Genomic DNA, 21,037 nt, shown 5'->3' on the forward strand with positions numbered 1-21,037 from the left:
AGCCTGCACGTCCGGAGCCTGTGCTCCGGAACGGGAGAGGCCACAACAGTAAGAGGCCCGCGTACTGGAAAATAAAAAAAAAAAAAAAATGTTCAACATCACTAATTATTTAAAAAAAATGTTATTGGAGTATAGTTGATTTACAATGTTGTGTTACTTTCTGCTGTACAGCAAAGTGAATCATTTATACATATACATATATCCAGTCCTTCTTAGATTCTTTTCACGTATAGGTCATTACAGAGTATTGAGTAGAGTTCCCTGTGCTATACAGTAGGTCCTTTAATTATCTGTTTTATATAGAGTAGTGTGTATATGTCAATTCCAATCTCCCAATTTATCCCTCCCTCCCCTTCCCCCTGATAACTATAAGATTGTTTTCTACCTGTGTAACTCTATTTCTGTTTTGTAAATAAGTTCATTTGTACCATTTTAAAAGATTCCACATATAAGCAATATCATACGATATTTGTCCTCTGTCTGAGTTACTTCACTCAGTATGACAATCTCTAGGTCCATCCATGTTGCTGCAAATGGCATTATTTCGTTCTTTTTTATGACTGAGTAATATTCCATTGTATATATGTACCACATCTTGTTTATTCATTCCTCTGTCGATGGACATTTAGGTTGCTTCCATGTCTTGGCTATTGTAAATACTGCTGCAATGAACATTGGGGTATATGTATCTTTTCGAATTATGGTTTTCTCCGGATATATGCCCAGGAGTGAGATTGCTGAATCATATGGTAGCTCTAGTTTTAGTTTTTTGAGGAACTTCCATACTGTTTTCCATAGTGGCTGTACCAGTTTACATTCCCACCAACAGTGTAGAAGGGTTCTCTTTTCTCCACACCCTCTCCAGCATTTACTGTTTGTAGTTTTTTTGATGATGGCCATTCTGACTGGTGTGAGGTGATGTATCATTATAGTTCTGATTTGCGTTTCTCTAATAATTAGTGATGCTGAGCATCTTTTCATGTGCTTTTTGGCCATCTGTATGTCTTCTTTGGAGAAATGTCTATTTAGATCTTCTGCCTATTTTTTGATTGGATTTTTTGTTTTGATGGTACTAAGCCTCATGAGCTGTTTGTAAATTTTGGAGACTAATCCCTTGTTGGTCACATCATTTGCAAATATTTTCTCCCATTCTGTGGGTTGTCTTTTCAATATCACTGATTATTAAGGAAATGCAGATCAAAACCACAATGAGATACCACTCATTGTGATATGAGATACCACTTTATACCTCGTAGAACGGCTATGATTAAAAAGATAATAAATAACTCATGTTGGAGAGGATATGGAGAAAAGGGATCCATTGTACACTCTTAGTGGGACTATAAATTTCTGCAGCCACTATGCAAAACAGTATGGAGATTTCTCAAGAATTTAAGAATAGAGCTATTATATGACCCAGCTATTCCACTTTTGGATATTTTATTCAAAAAACAGAAAACACTAATTTGAGGAGTTATAAACGCCCCTATGTTCATTACAGCATTATTTACAATAGCCAAGATGTGGAAATAATATTATAACCTGTGTCCATCAATGGATGAATGGATAAAGAAGATGTGATACACACACACACACACACACACAAAATGGAATACAGCCATAAAAAAGAATGATATCCTGCCATTTACAACAACATGGAAGGACGTTGAGGGTATTATGCTAAGTGAAATAAGTCAAACAGAGAAAGACAAATACCTATGTTTTCACTCATATGTGGAATCTAAAAAAAAAAAAAAAACAACCAAATAAAAATAAACAAAAAAAACCTCATAAACACAGAGAACAGATCAGTAGTTACCAGAGGGGAAGCAGGTTGAGGGGGTGGGTAAAATGGGTGAAGCAAGTCAACTGTATAGTGATTGATGGTAACTAGACTTGTGGTGGTTATCACTCTGCAGTCTAAACAAATGTTGAATTATAATGCTATGTACCTGAAACATTAAAAAAGATTGGGTGGTATTTAAAAGAGGGATCAGAGGGAAATTACATTACTCAAAGCTGGATTTTCTGTGAAATTTTGCTGATGTCAACATGAGCATGGATAAACAGGTTTGAAAATATTCTATAATCTATGAAAATGTATAAAATGGAGTCCTTGGATATGAGTTTTTAATGTTAATGATAATAAGAAAAAATATAACTAGCTATTAAATGAGAAGAAATAGGGATTTTGATCTAGATTAAAAGAGACTTAAGAGTATAACCAAATATAAACCATGAACTTTGATTGGATTCAGTTTTGAAAAAAAATATTTAGGGACAACTGTGGAAAGTTTAATATGGGTTGTATATTAGATGCCTTAAAAGAATTATTATTCATTTTCTTAGGTATGATAATCATATTGTGGTTATGTGGGAGAATATCCTTATTTTCTGCAGATACATGCTAAGGTATTTAGGGGTAAGATGGCATGTGATGTCAATAATGTGCTCTAAAATGTTCGAGCAATATAATTAGATAGATAGATACATACATACATATATACATAGAGCAATATGACAAAATGTTAATAATTGTCAATCAGCCTAGCTGATCATTATAATAGTATTCGTTATATTATTCTTTCTAGTTTTCTGAATGTTTAAAACTTTTTTCCTATTAAATTTAGAATGCCCATGTGGTAAAAAATGAAAGATTTGACCTATAATCATCAAGCCTCTTGCTAGTTCTTACTTTCTTGGTTTCAAAGTTAAAATTGTTTTAGCAAATTCAGTCTAGCCTGGTAGTGTTGTTTAGGTTGAACATCATATGGTAGTTTGAATAATAATGAATTTCCAGATGAAAGTAACTGGCTGGAGTTGGTAGGCACATGAATCAGCTAATAGCTGAACCTTGATAGAATGTTACTTCATGTGTTGGGGAATTCACTTATTAGGCCTGCCTGTCTTAAAGCTCTTCTTACTGTTCCATTACCAAAAAGTTATAAGGTATTCTTATCTCTGTGGCTATCTGTCCCATGGTATTAGATCTTTAAAGTATAATATCTCTAAGACTGTGATAGTGTGCCTTAATTCTTTGTTGTTTAGACAATATTGAGTACATTCAGTTCAGGGCACTACTCTTTGAGAGAGAGAAACAAATTGGAACATACTCAGGGGATAATGAGCAGGATGGCTGAACCATGTCTTTCCTATGAGAAAGAAATCAAGGAAACAGAGATGTTTTGCCTAGAAAAAGAGAAGATACAAGGGTAATATAGTAGCAGTGTGTGTGTACTGAAAGTGCTGCACTTTTGAATATTCCCATGGAATGAAAGGAACTATACGTTGAAAGAATAGGATTCATATTCCTATGAATAAGAATGTTTGACAACCCTTCAAAGATGGAATGGACTGCTTTGGGAGGTGCTAAATCTTCTATTCGTGTTAGTTCAAGGAGAGAACAAAAAGTCACTTGTCATGGGTATTGTAATGGCCACCATCACTACCACCACCACTACCACCACCATTTAATGATCACTTTTTATTCTAAGTATTTTATTTTTATTAATTCATTAAATTTTCATAACAACCTTATGATAGGTTCTATACTGCTATTATTATCAATACCATTTTATAGATGAGGAAATTAAGGCACAGAGAGGTTAACTAACTCTGGGGCTATATGAGGGGTGGATGGAAAACTGGGATTTAACTAGAAAATTTGGCTCAGAGAGCCTGTACTTTGTTTACTATTACACTACCTTGTCTTGTACAAGGGCATCAACAACTAGATGGGGATGAGCAATTGGATTTTTAAGGACCTTTGAATCTTGAGATTTTGATTCTGTATTCTGATAGTGTATAGATGATGCAAGGCTTTTCTATGTGTTTGTCTTGACAAGTTTGGGGACTTCTAATTTTTTTTTCTATATTTACTCCATATGCTATATTTACATCCATTTATTAAATATCAAGGAATGAGGCTATTTATAAAACTTTTGGTATTGTAATTATTTTCTTTGAATCAAAATAACATTTTAAAAACACTATTTTTTTCTTATAAGATTTTAGGAATCATGACACTAGCAAATATTGGTAACAAATCTATATTCTGACACATCATGCATGAATATATTTATTGTTATTGAATATTATAGTAATAGTGTAGAATGGCAAATTCGCGAATGCTACGTAAATCTCATATTATACCAAATATCAGTTTTAATAAAAGAGAAAAAGAACATACTTTGTTTTACTGTTAGAGCTAATGATAATGTTTGTCAGGAATAATCTGTTGGTAATTGGAACCAAATTCAGTATTTTCATTTATGTAAGCTTCTTTAAACTGATGCTTTTCCATAAAATATGTCACGTTAGAGAAAAACATACTTTTTCCTCTGAGAAAGAACCTATAAATGTTAGCAGTTTAGTTTTGAGCACATTAAAAAAGTTAGATTTCTTTTGTTAGCAAGAAATTATTGGAACCTAGACTAAGTAAAGCTTTTTTTTTTTTTTTTGTCATCAGCTACCCAATAGCACTGCGGTAGAATACCTCTTATACAGCACAGTTGGCAGGTATTTTGGGTTCATCAAAAAAAAAGTTGTTTAAATTGGGAATCAGAAGAAAGCAGTACATATATAGTAGATATGTAATATAACTCAATATAATGTATTGGATATACATGTATATGTGTAATTTATGTAATATAACTTGAAAACTTATTTGAAACTTAAAATATATATTTATTATTTAATTTATTTTTGGCTGCGTTGGGTCTCAGTTGCAGCACGTGGGATCTTCGTTGAGGCATGCGGTATCTTTCCTTGTGGCACAGGGGCTTCTCTCTAGTTGCGGTGTGCAGGTTGTGGCACGTGGGTTCCAGAGTGCGTGGGCTCTGTAGTTTGCAGCATGCCGGCTCTCTCGTTGCGGTGCGCTAACTCAGTATTTGTGGTGCGCGGGCTTAGTTGCCCTGCGGCATGTGGGATCTTAGTTCCCTGACCAAGGATCGAACCTGGGTCCCCTGCATTGTAAGGCGGATTCTTTACCACTGGACCACCAAGGAAGTCCCTTAAAACATATAAATGCAGTACATACCAAGATAGGTGGAGCCATCTGTCTTGGCAGAGAAGACTGACATGGTTGATTTGCCTGTACATGGTGGTTTAAAAAAAACAGAAGCAACTTTTAGTTGGTTTTATTATCGTTTTTAATTTCTTTACAGACACTGCATCCCTTTAATTCCCTCCAGTCAAAGACTACCAGGAACATACCCATAGTTGAGCAAATTGGGTTTATTACGCATTGCAGTAGGGAGAACTCACACCGTAGAGAACCATGGAGTGTCTCAGAAAGAGAATATTCAAAAGAACTTTTTTTAGGATTTGGGCTTTGTTTGAGTGATTTGGGGTAGGGTATGAGGAAGCAGAGATTTGCCATAGATTGGGGGCTATCACAAATCAGGGACAAATCTGTGATTGGATATCTCAATAAATCTTATTATAGGGAGGGCAGACTAAAGTAAGGATAAAGCTGTAACTGGAGAGACAGTATAACTAAAATGGAAAACAAAGCAAAACAAAAATGACAACATATAAGGCAATAAGAATGAACACACTTAATTCAGCCTTGCTAATAGGTAGAGGAAAGGGTAAGAGAGGATAATACTCTGTCTCTGCAATTTCATTGGTGGCAGGTAGGGAAGTTGATCATGCCGCTGCTTAGAGAAGCCATTTCCACTCATTTCTCCCACTGCAATGGCTTCCACCTGCACGTGGGTTTCAACTCTATTATGCAGGGCAAGATTGCATTCCTGACCCACAGTCTCTGCCTGTCTTAATTTCTGACATCTTATCTGACTTTTGCAACCCCAGTCTCTCCTCTGCTTGCAGTATGGCTGCCCATTCTCATTCCTGGTCAAGGTGCAGGTGGAAACCCAGCTAAATTAGAGCTGTAGTATACTGTAGCTGCTCCTGGACAGAGTGGAGATAATCCATATGGAGTTAGGTTAAGTGAGAATTGATAGTGTCCCTAGATGAAGCTAATTACAAATGTTGAGGTTATTGGAGCTTTGTGAGGGGCCAGATCTTAGTGGAATTAGTTGGGGATGCCTTTAAAAAGAAGGTGATTTTGAGCATTGATATTGAAGAGAGTAATATAGTTCAGTATTTATTATTCCACTTAGATGAATGAGTATAAATAAAAACCTAAAAATGGTGCCAGTGATTATCATGACTCTATTTTCAGAATTGAAAATTGAAACCAAAGATAATTGGACAAAGGACATTTTAATTTAATAATAAGTGTAGGTATCATTTATTGAGTACTCAGGTGATGGGCACTCCCCTAAGTGCTTTATACATTATTCATTTCTCACAGCAACTATTTGAGCATATAATTATAACTCCATCCTATAAAGAGGCATAGTCTAACTCCCATCTCCTTGACTATGGGTCAGCCTTGGTGACTTACTATTGAATAGATTGCATTGACAGTTATAGGGCATGACTTCCCGGACTAGGTTAGAAAAAGTGATATAACTTTCTTCTGGCTCTTTTGGGGGCATACACCTTTGGAGGCCTGAACTACCATGTAAGAAGTCCAGCTAGTCTGAAGCAATGTGCTGGAGAGAAAAGATCATGTAGAGAGACCACATCGAGGAAGATGTCCAAGGAACCCCAGGTTTCAACCCCAAGCTCTTAAAGTGTTCACATCTGTGAAAAAAGAAGCCTTTGAGATGACTCCAACCTTAGGCACTGACTTAAGGGCAAGCTCATGAGGAACCTTGAGACAGAACCACCCAGCCCAGATGCTCCTGAATTCCTGACCCACGGAAACCACTAAAGATAATAAATCATTATTGTCGTTTTAAGCACAAAGTTTTAGGGTGATTTTTATACAGTAGATAACTAATGTAATGTATCTTGGTAATTGTTGGATTAGGGTTAATAACAGTGGAATTCCTGTCTCAAAAGTAGGTAAAGCTCCTCTCTGGAAATGTAAGGTAAGAAAAGATTTAGAAGGTACGTGTTATTGAAATTATGGCATCTTTTACTGTTGAAAGTGATTTTAGTATAGCCCTATGGAATGGAAAAAACACTGGATTGGGTGTCAGAACACCTACATTCAGAGTTTAGCTCTGCCAGTTTTACCTGTGTGACATGGGGAAAACCACATAACCTTCTGAATGTTACTTTTCTTCACGCTAAAACAAACTTCGGTATTCAGTTCTTGGCAACACATTTTTAGAACAACATCTAGAGACTGGAGTGTATCAGAGGAGAATGACGAAGGGTCTGGAAACCATGTCAAATGGTAAATAGGTGTTGAAACTGAAGGAGTTTCACCTAGAAAAGGACTGTTAACCTAATCCCTCCCTTAAGATACTTTGAACAACTTTAACAAGGAATAGGAAATAAATTGATTTTGTGTGTCTTTTGAGGGCAAACAGGAAACTATGGGTGATAATGATAAGGATCTAGATTTTAGCTGATCAAGGATTCCCTTTTAAATAATTAGAGTTATCAGAAAATATTATTTGTGAGTCCTCAGATGCAGATATACCAAGGAAAGAAAGCTTGGTTACTTTTTCTGATTTCAATATAGGGAAACTATAATATACTAACTCTCTAGATATGTTCAATAAGGCCAAACTCTATTCTCTTAAATTATTTTTATTGTGTTGGCCAAAAGGTTCGTTCGCTTTTTTCCATAAGATGATTCTAGTAGCACTTAGTTGTCTTTACCTTCATTCAAAACAATTTTGTTAGATTGTATGTGACAGCTGTCATATCAGCGTGCATTAAAAAAAAGACATCAAAATTGGTGAATTTTTGTGTAGCCATTTTAATATTAAAGATGGAAGAAAAATGCAACATTTTCGGCATATTATGTTTTATTATTTAAAGAAAGGTAAAAACGGAGCTGAAATGCAAAAAAGATTTGTGCAGTGTATGGAGAAGGTGCTGCGACTGATAGAACGTCTCAAAAGTGGTTTGCGAAGTTTCATGCTGGAGATTTCACACTGGATGGTGCTCCATGGTCGGGTAGACTAGTTGAAGTTGATAGTGATCAAATCAAGACATTAATTGAGAACAGTCAACGTTATACCATGCGGGAGATAGCAACATACTCAAAATATCCAAATCAAGCGTTGAAAATCATTTGCACCAGCTTGGTTATGTTAATCGCTTTGATGTTTGGACTTCACATACGCGAAAAAAACCTTCTTGACTGTATTCCCGCATGCGATTCGCTACTTAAACGTAATGAAAACATTCCGTTTTTAAAACAAATTATGATGGGCAGTGAAAAGTGGTTACTGTACAATCATGTGGAACAGAAGATATCATGGGGCAAGGAAAATGAACCACCATCAACCACACCAAAGGCCGGTCTTCATCCAAAGAAGGTGATGTTGTGTATATGGTGGGATTGGAAAGGAGTCCTCTATTATGAGCTCCTTCTGGAAAACCAAACGATTAATACCAGCAGGTACTGCTTCTGGTTAGACCAACTGAAAGTAGCACTTGACGAAAAGCATCCGGAATTAGTCAACAGAAAATACATAATCTTCTATCAGGATAACGCAAGACCGCATGTTTCTTTGACGACCAGGCAAAACCTGTTACAGCTTGACTGGGATGTTCTGATTCATCTGCCATATTCACCAGACATTGCACCTTCAGGTTTCCATTTATTTAGGTCTTTACAAAATTCTCCTAATGGAAAAAATTTCAATTCCCTGGAAGACTGTAAAAGACACCTGGAACAGTTCTTTGCTCAAAAAGATAAAAAGTTTTGGGAAGATGGAATTATGAAATTGCCTGGAAAAATGGCAGAAGGTAGTGGAGCAAAAGGGTGAATACGTTGTTCAATAAAGTTCTTGGTGAAAAGGAAAAATGTGTATTTTTACTTAAAAACCAAAGATACTCTTTGGCCCACCCAATATATTTCCTCTAAGCGTCTCTTTATAAAATGATTTTTGTTCTTCCTTATTACATAAGCAATATGTTCATCAGTGTTTATCAGTGATAAATTAGAAAACACAGATAAGCAAAAAAAGGAAAGAAATTACCAATAATCTCATAACCATTTATAAATCACTATAAATATTTTGGTGTATATCTTCTAAGATTTTGTTTTTGTGGCCATATTTACCCTTATGCACACATGTAACAAAATTGAAGTTATATACTAAAATACTATGATATATCCTTTTCTCCATTTGATACCTCTTCCCTTGTAAATAAATTATTCTACAACTTTTTTTGGTATTCATATTAAACCTTGAAAATAGTATTTATTTTCTGATTAAAAGTATTACTTATGATAGAACATTTGCAAAATATATGTAACTTCAAAAAGAAAATATAAAACTACCTATTATTTCAAGACTCAGAGGACCATTAACATTTTGTTGGAAATTCTTTCTTTTCTTCTGTACATAATTTAAAAAAATATATATATATTAGTGTTTCTCACTAACACACTTTTTACTAGTAATATGAATAGTCCCACGTCACTAAATTTTCTGCAAAAATATGATTTTCAATGATTTCAAATTATTCCACCATATGGATAAAACCATAATGCCCTCAAATAATCCCTACTATTGGAAATACAAATTGCCTCTAATTATTCATCACTATAAACAACACTATATTCAACATATATAATATTGTTTTTAATGGCCATGTGGTATCCCATTGTGTAGCTATATCATCTTTTATTGAATGAATCCCTTATTTTTTATTATCTCAGTTGTTAACGTTTTGCTTAAATAAGCAATTCTGTCATTGCTAGAGCGAATCTTTACCCTTAGCCTTAATTTTTTATTATTTTTGACATATTTGGTGAATAGTTGTTTCATCATCCAACAACGTGACTTTTTTTTTTTTTTTTGATGTTTTGGAGGTATATAGAAGCAGCATAAGACATGAGGTATATAGAAGAAGCATAAGTTAGAAGCTAAAATTTAGTTGCAAATATGACTAAAACATGCAAAATAGTAACGAATAGTTTAGTATATTATTGCATGGTTCTGATTGCTTCAATGTGTAGTTCAGGGGATAGGAGGATAGTGAGGCCCAGAATAGTCAGGGAGGACTTTAAGGATGAAATGCAGTTTGAGCTGAGCTTTGAAGAGTGGGTTGAGTTCATAGTCAAAGAGAATGTAGTACATTCTAGGGGAAAGGAACAAGACTTGCAAAGGCTCAAAAATTTGATTATGTTTGCTATATTCACAGTACCATGAGAAGGCTATTTGAGTTTAATGTTATTTAATGCCACTGCTGAGCAATCAGTTTTTCATAACTTCTGAAAAATCTGAACAATATTTATTTTAATTTGTTTTTTCAATTTTATTGAGAAATAATTGACATAACATTGTATTAAAGATATAAAATATAATGTATATATTGTGAAAGAATTACCACAATAAGTTTACTTAACATCCATCACTTCACACACGTTTTGTTTTTAATATTTACTTCTCTATCCCTTCATATATGGAAACATCTTAATTATATATATATATATATATATATATATATATTTTTTTTTTTTTTTTTTTTTTTTTGCGGTACGCTGGCCTCTCACCGTTGTGGCCTCTTCCGTTGCGGAGCACAGGCTCCGGACGCGCAGGCTCAGCGGCCATGGCTCACGGGCCCAGCTGCTCCGCGGCATGTGGGATCTTCCCGGACCGGGGCACAAACCCGCGTCCCCTGCATCGGCAGGCGGACTCTCAACCACTGGGCCACCAGGGAAGCCCTATATATTCTTAATTTGTGAAAATTGCTTGTATTTTCTAGAAGCTTTGCCTAATGATTTTTTTTTGTACTACTGTATGCTTTTTCAGTCACCTACATATAATTTTTGTACTGTTTAATTAATTGCCAGTGAAATGCTCCTTAGATAATCTGAATCAATATCACTTTAGTCCTTTTATTGGTACTAGGATCCTTTTAAATAGTATTTTGAAATTTTCTTCACTGTTAGGGAGGACTCGGAAGTTAAGGGTTAAGAGAAAACAAACTTACAAGTTTCCTTTGAATGAACTAATGCTTACTCAGTGCCCCATATGCTTTTCTTTTTGTGATGTTCATGTGTTCTGTCATGTTATACACTGGTTGTTTTCACAAGAAAGATCAAAAGAAGAGAAATAATCTCCTTTATGTTACTTTTTAAAATCACAACTAACCAAACTTCTTTAAAATGTTCATAATTATATCCACATTATAACATTAAGGCAAAGCACATTCATTTCATTACCTTCTCACGGAATCAGTGTTTCTGAAAGTGGGGTGCATCAGAATCACTTGGGATGTTTATTAAACTTCATATTCCTGCGCCCCACTCTTTGGGGTATGGGAAGAGGTAAGGGAATCTGTATTTTAACATACTTGCCAGGGAATTCAATACCTTAAAGTTGGAGAAGCACTGCTTTAGTCAAATGTTGTCTCAAACCTCTCCACAGCTGTGCTGCAGTGTCATGCATCAAAACTTGATAGATATTATCACTGTTCATCTTGCCTCAATTGTTAGTTCATAGGACCAGTTTTGTTTTTAGGAAATTAAAGAATAAGTTGAGCTTTTTTTTTCTGTAAGAAAACTTACTTAAAAATTACCTAGCTCCCTAGAACAAAAACTAGAGATTCTTTGTCAAATTTCTTTTTCTGATTTGGCATTACTGCCTTTTATCTAACAGTAATCTCTTCATTGTATCGATAGATGTTTGGATTTATGTGCCCCTTTGTTCAGATGAATTGACTATAGACCCCCATTCATGAGAGGTCCGTATGTCTTTTTTTTTTTTTTTTTTTTTTTTGCGGTATGCGGGCCTCTCACCATTGTGGCCTCTCCCGTTGCAGAGCACAGGCTCTGGACGCGCAGGCTCAGTGGCCGTGGCTCATGGGCCCAGCCGCTCCGTGGCATGTGGGATCTTCCCGGACCGGGGCACGAACCCGTGTCCCCTGCATCGGCAGGCGGACTCTCAACCACTGTGCCACCAGGGAAGCCCCCCATATGTCTTAAGTTTTAGAAAGTTAAAAAGTGAAGACCATAAATGGTAAATTTTGCCCCTTTCCATTGTTTATAAGATAGTATGACTTAAGCCATTTATGATTTCATCTTCTGCCCGTGTTGATGCCTTTGTGGCATGTTGCAAGTAGTTCTTGTTGCTTTCTTGGAGAAATCATGACTTACAGCTTCTTGTTCTCTGCTTCTTGGTGGTGTTGAGTGACCTTGCACAGATTATGGGGCTGAAGACAGTGTGGGTCATTGGTGTGGGAACCCATGGTTATTGTCTGTGGTGCAGATGGCAGTGACCACATTCCCATGAGTAAAAAATAAGGAACATAGTCTATCTAACAAGTAAGTGACATGAGTAAATAGACTGAAATTAGTCCTGAGAGAAAAAAATGGTACTGTATGGAGCCTAAATTCTCTAAGGACAACTGTAACTCAGGCTGGAGAGACATTTCTAGCATCTTTCAATTTGAGAGTGGTGGGAAAACTCCTCTTTATTATGGTCAGTGGTGAGTCATTTGTAGGTAACCACTTCCATGTAACTGTTGTTTTAAGTTGATCTTCAATCCCTTAGGTTGAGCCAGAGTTTGTTTTTGATTTACAGGCAATGATAGACAAATTTGCATTTGAAATGAAAGTGATTGAAGCATAATTTATCAAATGGTATTACTGATTCAAAAGCCTAGGTCACATTTCTGATAGGGACACTATTAAGAGCTGAAATTGGCAAACATATCTCTGAGTTTTTTGTTTGCACAAAGTAGAGAATGAACTGGCCATTCCAAGGAGCCATGTATTAACCATGACTGGCATCTAAAAGAAGGGGTTCCTGTGCATCACTCCACAGTTATTGTAAGCAGTAAATGAAATACAACATATTTCCTGGGGAAAGAAAAGATTTAGGGATAAGGTAAAGAGGAGCTCTTTTTCCTGCCCTGCCCATTTATTTTATCCTTTTCAGTTTATTTTAGTGCAAATGTAATGAGCATCTACTCCGTGCTAGGCATTTTGATAACAATGGGATTGTGGAAAAGATTAAGATTTGGCTCATAGTAATTTAAAGCAGCTTTATTGAGATATAATACACATACCATACAATTTGCTCATTTAATGTGTACAATTCAGTGGTTTTTAGTATATTCACAGACTTTACAATACTCAATTTAATTTAAGACATATTTTTTACTAAGCAATTCCTTAGGTCCAGAGGGGGAAAAACCTCTTTGGCTCCATTCCTAGATCTGTTCCTTCCAACAAAATAATAATACCTACCATTTACTAAGCACTGCCTGCTTTGGGCTCAGCACTCTGCCTAGTTGCGCTACAAATGTTAGCTCATTATATGCTACCAATAATTGTGAAAATAAGTTTTATTCCTACTTTGTATACAATGACAATAATACCTAAATATCTAGCATTTACTGAGTACAATTATCTCATTTAATGTATGTGGAAATGTAATTCTCTAGATTCCATTTTCTTTTCATTCCCTTTCCTACCAGTGATTAACTCTGTAAATTTTTCTTTTTTTTAAACGCTGTAACTTTTACCTCATGCTCTTCCTCTAGTTCTTGATGCTTACTGGGCTTTTTTTTGTGAAGAAGGAGAGAGATATAGGAGTGATTAAGATTTTTAAGCTTCTAATGAGAACAAAGCCTAGATGCTTTATTTATTTCATACAGTTTTTTATTGGGAGAGAGAATACCCATACACAGACAGATAAGGTGAATGCAAGACTACTGGTGGACTGTGGCCAAAAATGTTTGCTTAAAACTCTCAGTTCCAATTTAAAGAGCTATAAAAGCATTTTCTTTTTATAAACTTTTAGGTGTTTATTATTTTCAATCTAAGATTTGCTTTTTCTCCTTGAAGATGGACCTAACTCTCCTACCAGTTAGCCAACTTCTCTGTAATGTGAAATAATTCTTGTGTAAGTGTTTCTGTAACAAACTTGTCTTCTTGTTAAAAAAAAGAAAAGAACAAATCATTTTTAAATGCCACATGAAAAATGTGTGTGACTATGTGCTAAAGTATCAGGGGTAAGTGTAAGAAATAGAAAGAGGTTTCCATAACTTTGACAGATGTGTAGCTAGAAAACAAAAAAACAATTTTCCTCAAACCCCAGCACACAAAAATATTCAGGTTGGCTAACTTTCTGACGCTGATTTAGATATTTTATATATTTTCTGGTGAATAATTAACGTGAATATGGAAGCTAATTTCTCTACTGTTTCTAAATTTAGGGATAATGGGGTTCTTTTTTGATGTACGTATATTTTAGGCTGTGGGAAGAGGGTTGCTAATATAAGTGCCAATTAAAAGAAAAACTTTACCATCCTTATAATTAATAATTGAATCTGAACTATTTTAAATGAAGGGTGTAAATGAGTAAGAAGTTGAAGTGTTCCTTGTAAAATTAAGTTTTTGTAACACTTCGGCTGCTTTTTTTTTTTAAACGAAAAAGGTCGAATCTACAATTTCAGGTTAGTTCCTTTGATAATTACCTCTATGTTTAGTATTTTTTTTTAAGCAGAGATAATTAATATATTTTATTTGTCCATCTCAGCCTCATATACTGTCATTCTGAGTTTGGGATTTTTCTCCAATGATATGTAAAGAAACATGTTCTAATGGTTTTATTTTATTTTTATTTTCTAGGAGTCAGAGAATAATAAGTTATGTTCCCTATATTCCTTCCGAAATACCTCTACCTCACCACATAAGCCTGACGAAGGGAGTCGGGACCGCGAGATAATGACCAGTGTTACTTTTGGAACCCCAGAACGCCGCAAAGGGAGCCTTGCCGATGTGGTGGACACACTGAAACAGAAGAAGCTTGAGGAAATGACTCGGACTGAACAAGAGGGTATGTGTGGACTTAACTGTTGGGCTTTATTCTTTTAAAGATTCCAGGCTTAAAAAAAAAATGAGTGGGGTTTTAAGGGCCAGAGAAGTGCATAATTGACACTAGCAAGGAAAAAGTTATTCAGAGGTTACCATGGTGATGGCAGATTGTGATCCAGTAGAAGTGTTAAGCAGATAGTTCCATTTTTCTACAACTTTGTGCATTTTACTTGGCTCTTATAATAACAAATCAAGGTTTTAAACTGACTATAAGCCTTGCTCTGGAAAAGGGAGTACAGGTATTTTCCTAGCCACAACTTTATTTTTTCTCCCTTATTTCCTCTTGATGGATAGTGTTTTATTATGAAAATATCAACTGTTTAAAGAGAAAAAGACCCCTAATTTATTTCTCCTTATTTTTATAAATATTATAAATTTATAAATATTATTATTTTACCTCCAAATGTTGCAGAATTGAGAGCTGAGGGTTTCTAATACTATTAAAGCTAAATGTTCAAGGGAGGAGTTCTTTGACACATGACATCTACTGAAACATCCACCTTCTCTACTCTCTCTACAAGAGTCCACTTAGGTTAACCTAGGTCCTAAAAAGTAGATGAAAGTAGACTCTCTAATAATATGTTTAAATTAAATAAATCAACTCTGAGTGATTGCTATACTATGTATATTCTTTCATTTTTTTATGTACAGATTTTAGACTTTAAAATGTAGGATAATTAATGGCTCTGGATTACTACTTACATTGTAAGTTAAATTTAAACCTCTGTGGTACTATAGGGAAATGGGGATTTGATATAAGGGAATTTTTCATGTAAGTTAATTTCATTCCTTTAAAGGGCTCAGAAGTTTAAAAATTTCAGATTAATTTTTGTGATGTGTCCACCACATCAGCAATCTTTGTGGAAGCTTCTAAAATGTATTACATGCTTCCCTATCTTACTAACCAGATTATATGGCACAAAATGTAAACTTTTTTGTTGACTCAGGGTCATGATGCAGTAGAATATGATCTCCAATACCTATCTAACAATCATGTGACCCTGGATAAGTTCTTCAATCTCCCTGAACCACAAAATTTAAAGTTTGGTATGGTAGTAACCTGACTTCTTAACTCAAACATTTTAAAAATTAACTATAATAATTAATGTGTCTTATGAACTGTAAATTACATACATTTGAGTTATTGTGATGATAATTATTATAAATGTCAATTACTTTACCATGCTATAATGTAATGATGCCCCCAGAGAGCTTTGAGATAATTAGGACAGTTGGCTTTATGGTTATTTCTCTGCAATTATGAAACTTTAGAGTTCCTGTGTCTGCTTGATTTAGATATCTTTTTTGGCGTGTGTGTGTGTGTGTGTGTCTGTGTATATGTGTGTTTTGGTTTCTCTTCCTTTCATATCAGGTTTCAGACTGTTACTTCTTACCTAGTTGTGAATATTTTCTAATTTGCTTCTTATGTTCATCTGTCAATTAAGAAATTAGATGATCATAACATTCTGGACTATATTTAAAATATGAACAAACATTTCTGGGTGAGTTGCTAAGAGATTCTGAGCAATATACATGCTCTTCAGTGCATGGACTTCATGCTGACTCTTCGGGCTGCTCAGAGAATTTATATTCCTCATTCATGGCTATTCTAGAATAACTGAGGCTGCCAGATCAATAAACTCTGAATAAATGAGATTGCTAGGTTACCTTTAATTGTGATTCACCAAAAAGATTGTTTTAGCTCTATAAGAAAGAGGTTTCAACATACTTTAGAGGGCTCTGTTGTGTAAAAATAAAGAAATTGATTTGTGATGATTTTTTAGGGGGAGGGGTCTAGACTGCTAGGGAATTTAAAATCATCCTTCTCTTGCAAGTAATGATTAGTGTTTTCTTCTTCATTATTGTGTGTTATAGATTTGATACAAGAGAGGCATTTGTAAGATGAGACTCTCATTTAAGAGTCCTTTGTTATTATATTCCTACTATTGAAGAATGTTTTTTATGTACACTACAGAACTTTGTTTTGTACAGTACATATATTTTAGGCATCGGAAATTCAGGCATTTTTAGTGCATATCAACGTATATAGTACATTAAGTACAAATAGAAATGATAAAAAGTGTGCTTATCAAACAGATTCCAAAAATCTGGGAGGAATGCTGAATATAATGTATGAAAGAAACAAAAAGTCAAAAGTTTTTGACAAACTGAAAATATAAACTTAAAACTAATCCATCAAGATAAAATTTAATAGGTCTTATTATCAAGTCCAGAGGCTGTGACCAAAATTCCTATCTGCACAAGTAATTACTGAAGGACATTTAAATAGCAGACACATGGTTAAAAAAAAAACCCAACATATGAATTTTAGGTGACAGAGAGTGCAATGGGGTCAGTGCAGTGAATATTGCCAAAAAATTGTCAGTGCTATCCCAGTCAGCATTACTAGAATTACAGTATGTAAGATTCAAGAGGTGTCGGTCCCACTGAACTTCCTGCTCAAAAGAATGCACCTGAAGTATTGTGTTGAGAATTACTACACTTTAAGAGGAACTCAGAAGCGTTGGGATATTCTCAGAGGAGAACAAATGACATGCTAACAGACACAGAATTATATAATAAGAGGAATAATTAAAGGAACTAGTAATATTATCATTATATTATCATATAATATTATATATCATATTGAAATTATAACAAGACCAGCTGTCTAACAGTGTAGCTGTCCATGTATGGAAAGACTTTCTTTGAAAGATAATAAATTATCTTTGGAGATATGCAGCAATCTTAATTGCCATTTTAAAAGGTTATTTTAGACGGGGGGTAATTGGTCTTTTTCTGCCAAGACTATGAATTTTTATGAACAATATGCTTATACAGTATTCTATAGTTCATGGCATATTTTTTATAGCCCTAATCAAGAGCTACATAGTATCATGATTATTTTTCTACAAGTTTTCTTCTTATTTTGCAAGGTGCTATATTAGAACTGAGGGATTCTTACTTTCTTTCTTTCTATGGCTGTGGATCCCTTTGGTGGCTTGGCAACGCCTACAGGTCCATTCTTATTTTAAATGCATAAAGTAAAATCCATGGAATTATGAGAAAATGAATTATATTAAAATGTTAAATAATTTAAAAATTTTTTGATATGGTATGAAGTACTACTTTATTAATGCATTAAACACAAGATCTAATGGAGGGACTAAAAATACAATTTTGAAGTAGTGATAAGTATAAAAGATATTTTGAGATATCTTCGACAAGTACAATGTGATATAAAAATATATTGTTATTTTATTGGTTACAATGTCACAGATATTATGAATTTATGGTTTGTTGCCTGCATCAATAATTTAAAGAAATGCAAATTTTCAGTTAAAAAAATTGGTGAAAATGAATTTTTTCCATCCAAGTTCACAGACTTCCTGAATTCTATGGATAGACTCCTGGGGTCTGTGGACCCTAGGTTAAGAACCACCGTGCTACATGATATTGCACACCTATCATGAATAAAACAATAGTCTCTAAATTTAAAGAGTTCATATTCTAGTAAAAGGTGTAAAACATATACAAAATGAACTCTTAATTCATATTTAATATGTGATAAGTTCCATGAGAACTACATAGATAAAATGTTATAGGAGTTTACAAGATAGATTGTGCCTGCCTAGGAAACCATGGAGAGGTTCTATAGGAAAATGAGTCTTAACTGGTCTTGGAGAATGAAAGGATATATATGTAAGTAGAAATGGAAGGGAGGGACATTTCAGTCAAAAGGAACAGGCAGAGAGCTTTAAAACAGCCTTCAGGTTCTACTTTAAAGTATGTGAAGATGCATATAGGGTATAAGACTGAAAAGGTAGGTTCTGTTCATCACAGTGGCCCTTAAATTCTTGGCTAAGGAGCTCCACCTATATGAAAGTTATGGAGGAACCACTGACTGTTTTTTAGCAGAGTAAGTTGATGGATTAGAGCTTTCCTCCAGGAAAGTTAATCTGGCAGCACTATATTGGATGTATGGGAGCACAGAGAGATGTTAAGGAAATTGTTTCAGGCTAGAGATAATGAGGGCCTGAACTAAAGCAGCAGAAACAAGAAAGGAAGAAGGGGTGCATATGGAAAAGATATCGGAGGTAGAATTGTTAGGACCTGATATTTAAAGTGAGGAGATCAATAGAGAGGAGTGGTTTAAAGGTAGCTCAGAGTGAATAGGAGGATGGTATAACAGTTAATGAGAAAAGTAGACAACATGTTTTGGAGATGGGAGTAATGAGGATTTCTATATTTTATTTTGAGTTTGATGCCTAATTTTAATCATTTGCCTGGAGCGATAGAACAGAACAGTGTGATGGGAGAAGAGAAATAATTATAGAAAAGGTCATTAATAAGCTTCTGATAGATTTCCGATTCTATAATATTATAATTATACTCTAGGTCTAAGGAGGTAAAATAGCTCCACCAATATTTGCCTGGCTTTGACTTTTTAAAGCCCCATCTCCTCATCTGGGACGTCCTTTATCCCATGGGATGTATAAAAGCTTTCAAATGCATTACTCACCTCTCCCTCGCTTCTACTTCCTGGTTTGAAGACCATACTTCATAAGTGACAAGCTTGTGTGATTGCCATAATAAATGACCTTTCCTGAGTCATTCTTGTCCTGGAGAACGTTTTGACTATATCAGACTAAATACCTTCCCCCTCATTTCCCCTCTTATACAGTAACTGATCTATAAAAAGTTTATTTATTATGGTCTATTTTAAAACAGTATCTACTTGATAAAACAAAAACTCTCCATTAGGTAATAGGAAAGTTATTCTCTTACAGGTAGATTCCTTGATTAACCAAATAATTGTCCAGTATTTTATCTGCCATTCTCTCAAGAAATGTCCTCTCCAGAGCAGTGATTTGACTGGATTGCTGAAACACTGATGAACAAAGGTGTTCTGTCTGAAGCGCCTCCGCTGAAAGTAAGATTTGTGGGAAAATAGGCAAGGCTTCTGTTTTGTTCTAAATTTAACCCTGAATTTTTCTGCCATAGATAGATAGGTTGGTAGGTAGGTAGATAGATAGATAGGTGTGCAGATGCATGGAAAAATGGATAGATGGATAGAATGAATGAATATCAGAATCTACCTTTTAAAACACTGTTGATATTGGTGGGTATAGTGTGTAGAAAGACTTTGATTAATAGATTCAGTTTTAAATGGTTCTAAGATAAAAAGCCTTCAGCTGGGATTAAATGATGAATTTTAGTTATCCTTGTATCACCCATCTTGTTGCCAATGTAGCTGGGCTGTAGCATAAGCGACAGTTGTCAGAAAATGAATACTTTAAAAAGGACTTCTATATCTAAATACATATATTTAATCAGAGAGTCCTTTGGCTTCTGAAAATAAGTTGTCTAATGAGAATTTCATTTGAGCAGCTGCGACTGAGGAGGTCAACAGGCATTGCCTAGGAGAATATGGCCCAGCTGGTTAAATCTGGTTGTTGTCGTGATTTAAATGGTCAAGTGCTGCTTGTAATCCAGGACCGTCTGTTTGTAAAGGGAAGAGTGAGTGCTTCAGCATAATGTACAGCTGTTTTAATCTCTCTTTAATAATAGTGCTTCAGCCACTATCATGTCTTGTATATCATACTACTAAGTATATGATCCTAGGCTGGGTGAACTGGTTTGGGTCAGGTTCTGGAGTCATGTGAGATTGCAGAGAAAGGGATGCATTGATATAAACCTCAACTCTAACAAAATAAGATTTTCTTTCTGACTTTTTGCTCTTTTAAAAGACTATATTTTAGTTAATAATTATTGCGATCAAGAGGGAGTGATGAAGTTTGTAGTTAGAAATATTAGAATAAATGTGTTCTCTTCGATAGAGGCCATAAACTTAATGGAAAGTATGCAGAGTTTAGGTACAGTTTCATAGAATGTATGTTGATCAGAAATTAGAGTATTTGTCCAGTGGAATTGTGTGCCTCAAGATATGATAATGAAAGTATGTGGATTCATTTGACTGTGTATGTAGAGAAAGGGCAGGAGCATTTGAGCTTTGGATTCCTGGTGGGATAGGCTTTCCAGTGGATTATGCAGCTGTTACCCAGCACAAGAATGAACACGTGTTTATGTATCTGATGGATTATTATCATTATTCACATCTCTAAACAATAATTTGGATTTCTACATATATTTTCACTGAATTAT

At 34.9% G+C, this 21,037-nt stretch overlaps 1 protein-coding gene across 8 annotated transcripts in view; it reads left to right on the forward strand.

Annotated features, from left to right (window-relative positions):
- Positions 1 to 21,037, forward strand: part of SOX6 (SRY-box transcription factor 6) — a gene marked incomplete at its 3' end in the record, with an annotated part of 516,843 nt that overhangs the window by 155,446 nt on the left and 340,360 nt on the right. For all 8 annotated transcript variants that reach the window (XM_079928497.1, XM_079928500.1, XM_079928502.1 and 5 more), the window contains one exon: positions 14,627 to 14,834. In XM_079928497.1, coding sequence (XP_079784623.1) covers positions 14,627 to 14,834 — 208 coding nt within the window. The remainder of the gene's footprint in view (positions 1 to 14,626; positions 14,835 to 21,037) is intronic.

The sequence above is a fragment of the Stenella coeruleoalba genome (genome assembly GCF_951394435.1).
Source record: "Stenella coeruleoalba genome assembly, chromosome: 8".
Lineage (NCBI taxonomy): Eukaryota > Metazoa > Chordata > Mammalia > Artiodactyla > Delphinidae > Stenella > Stenella coeruleoalba.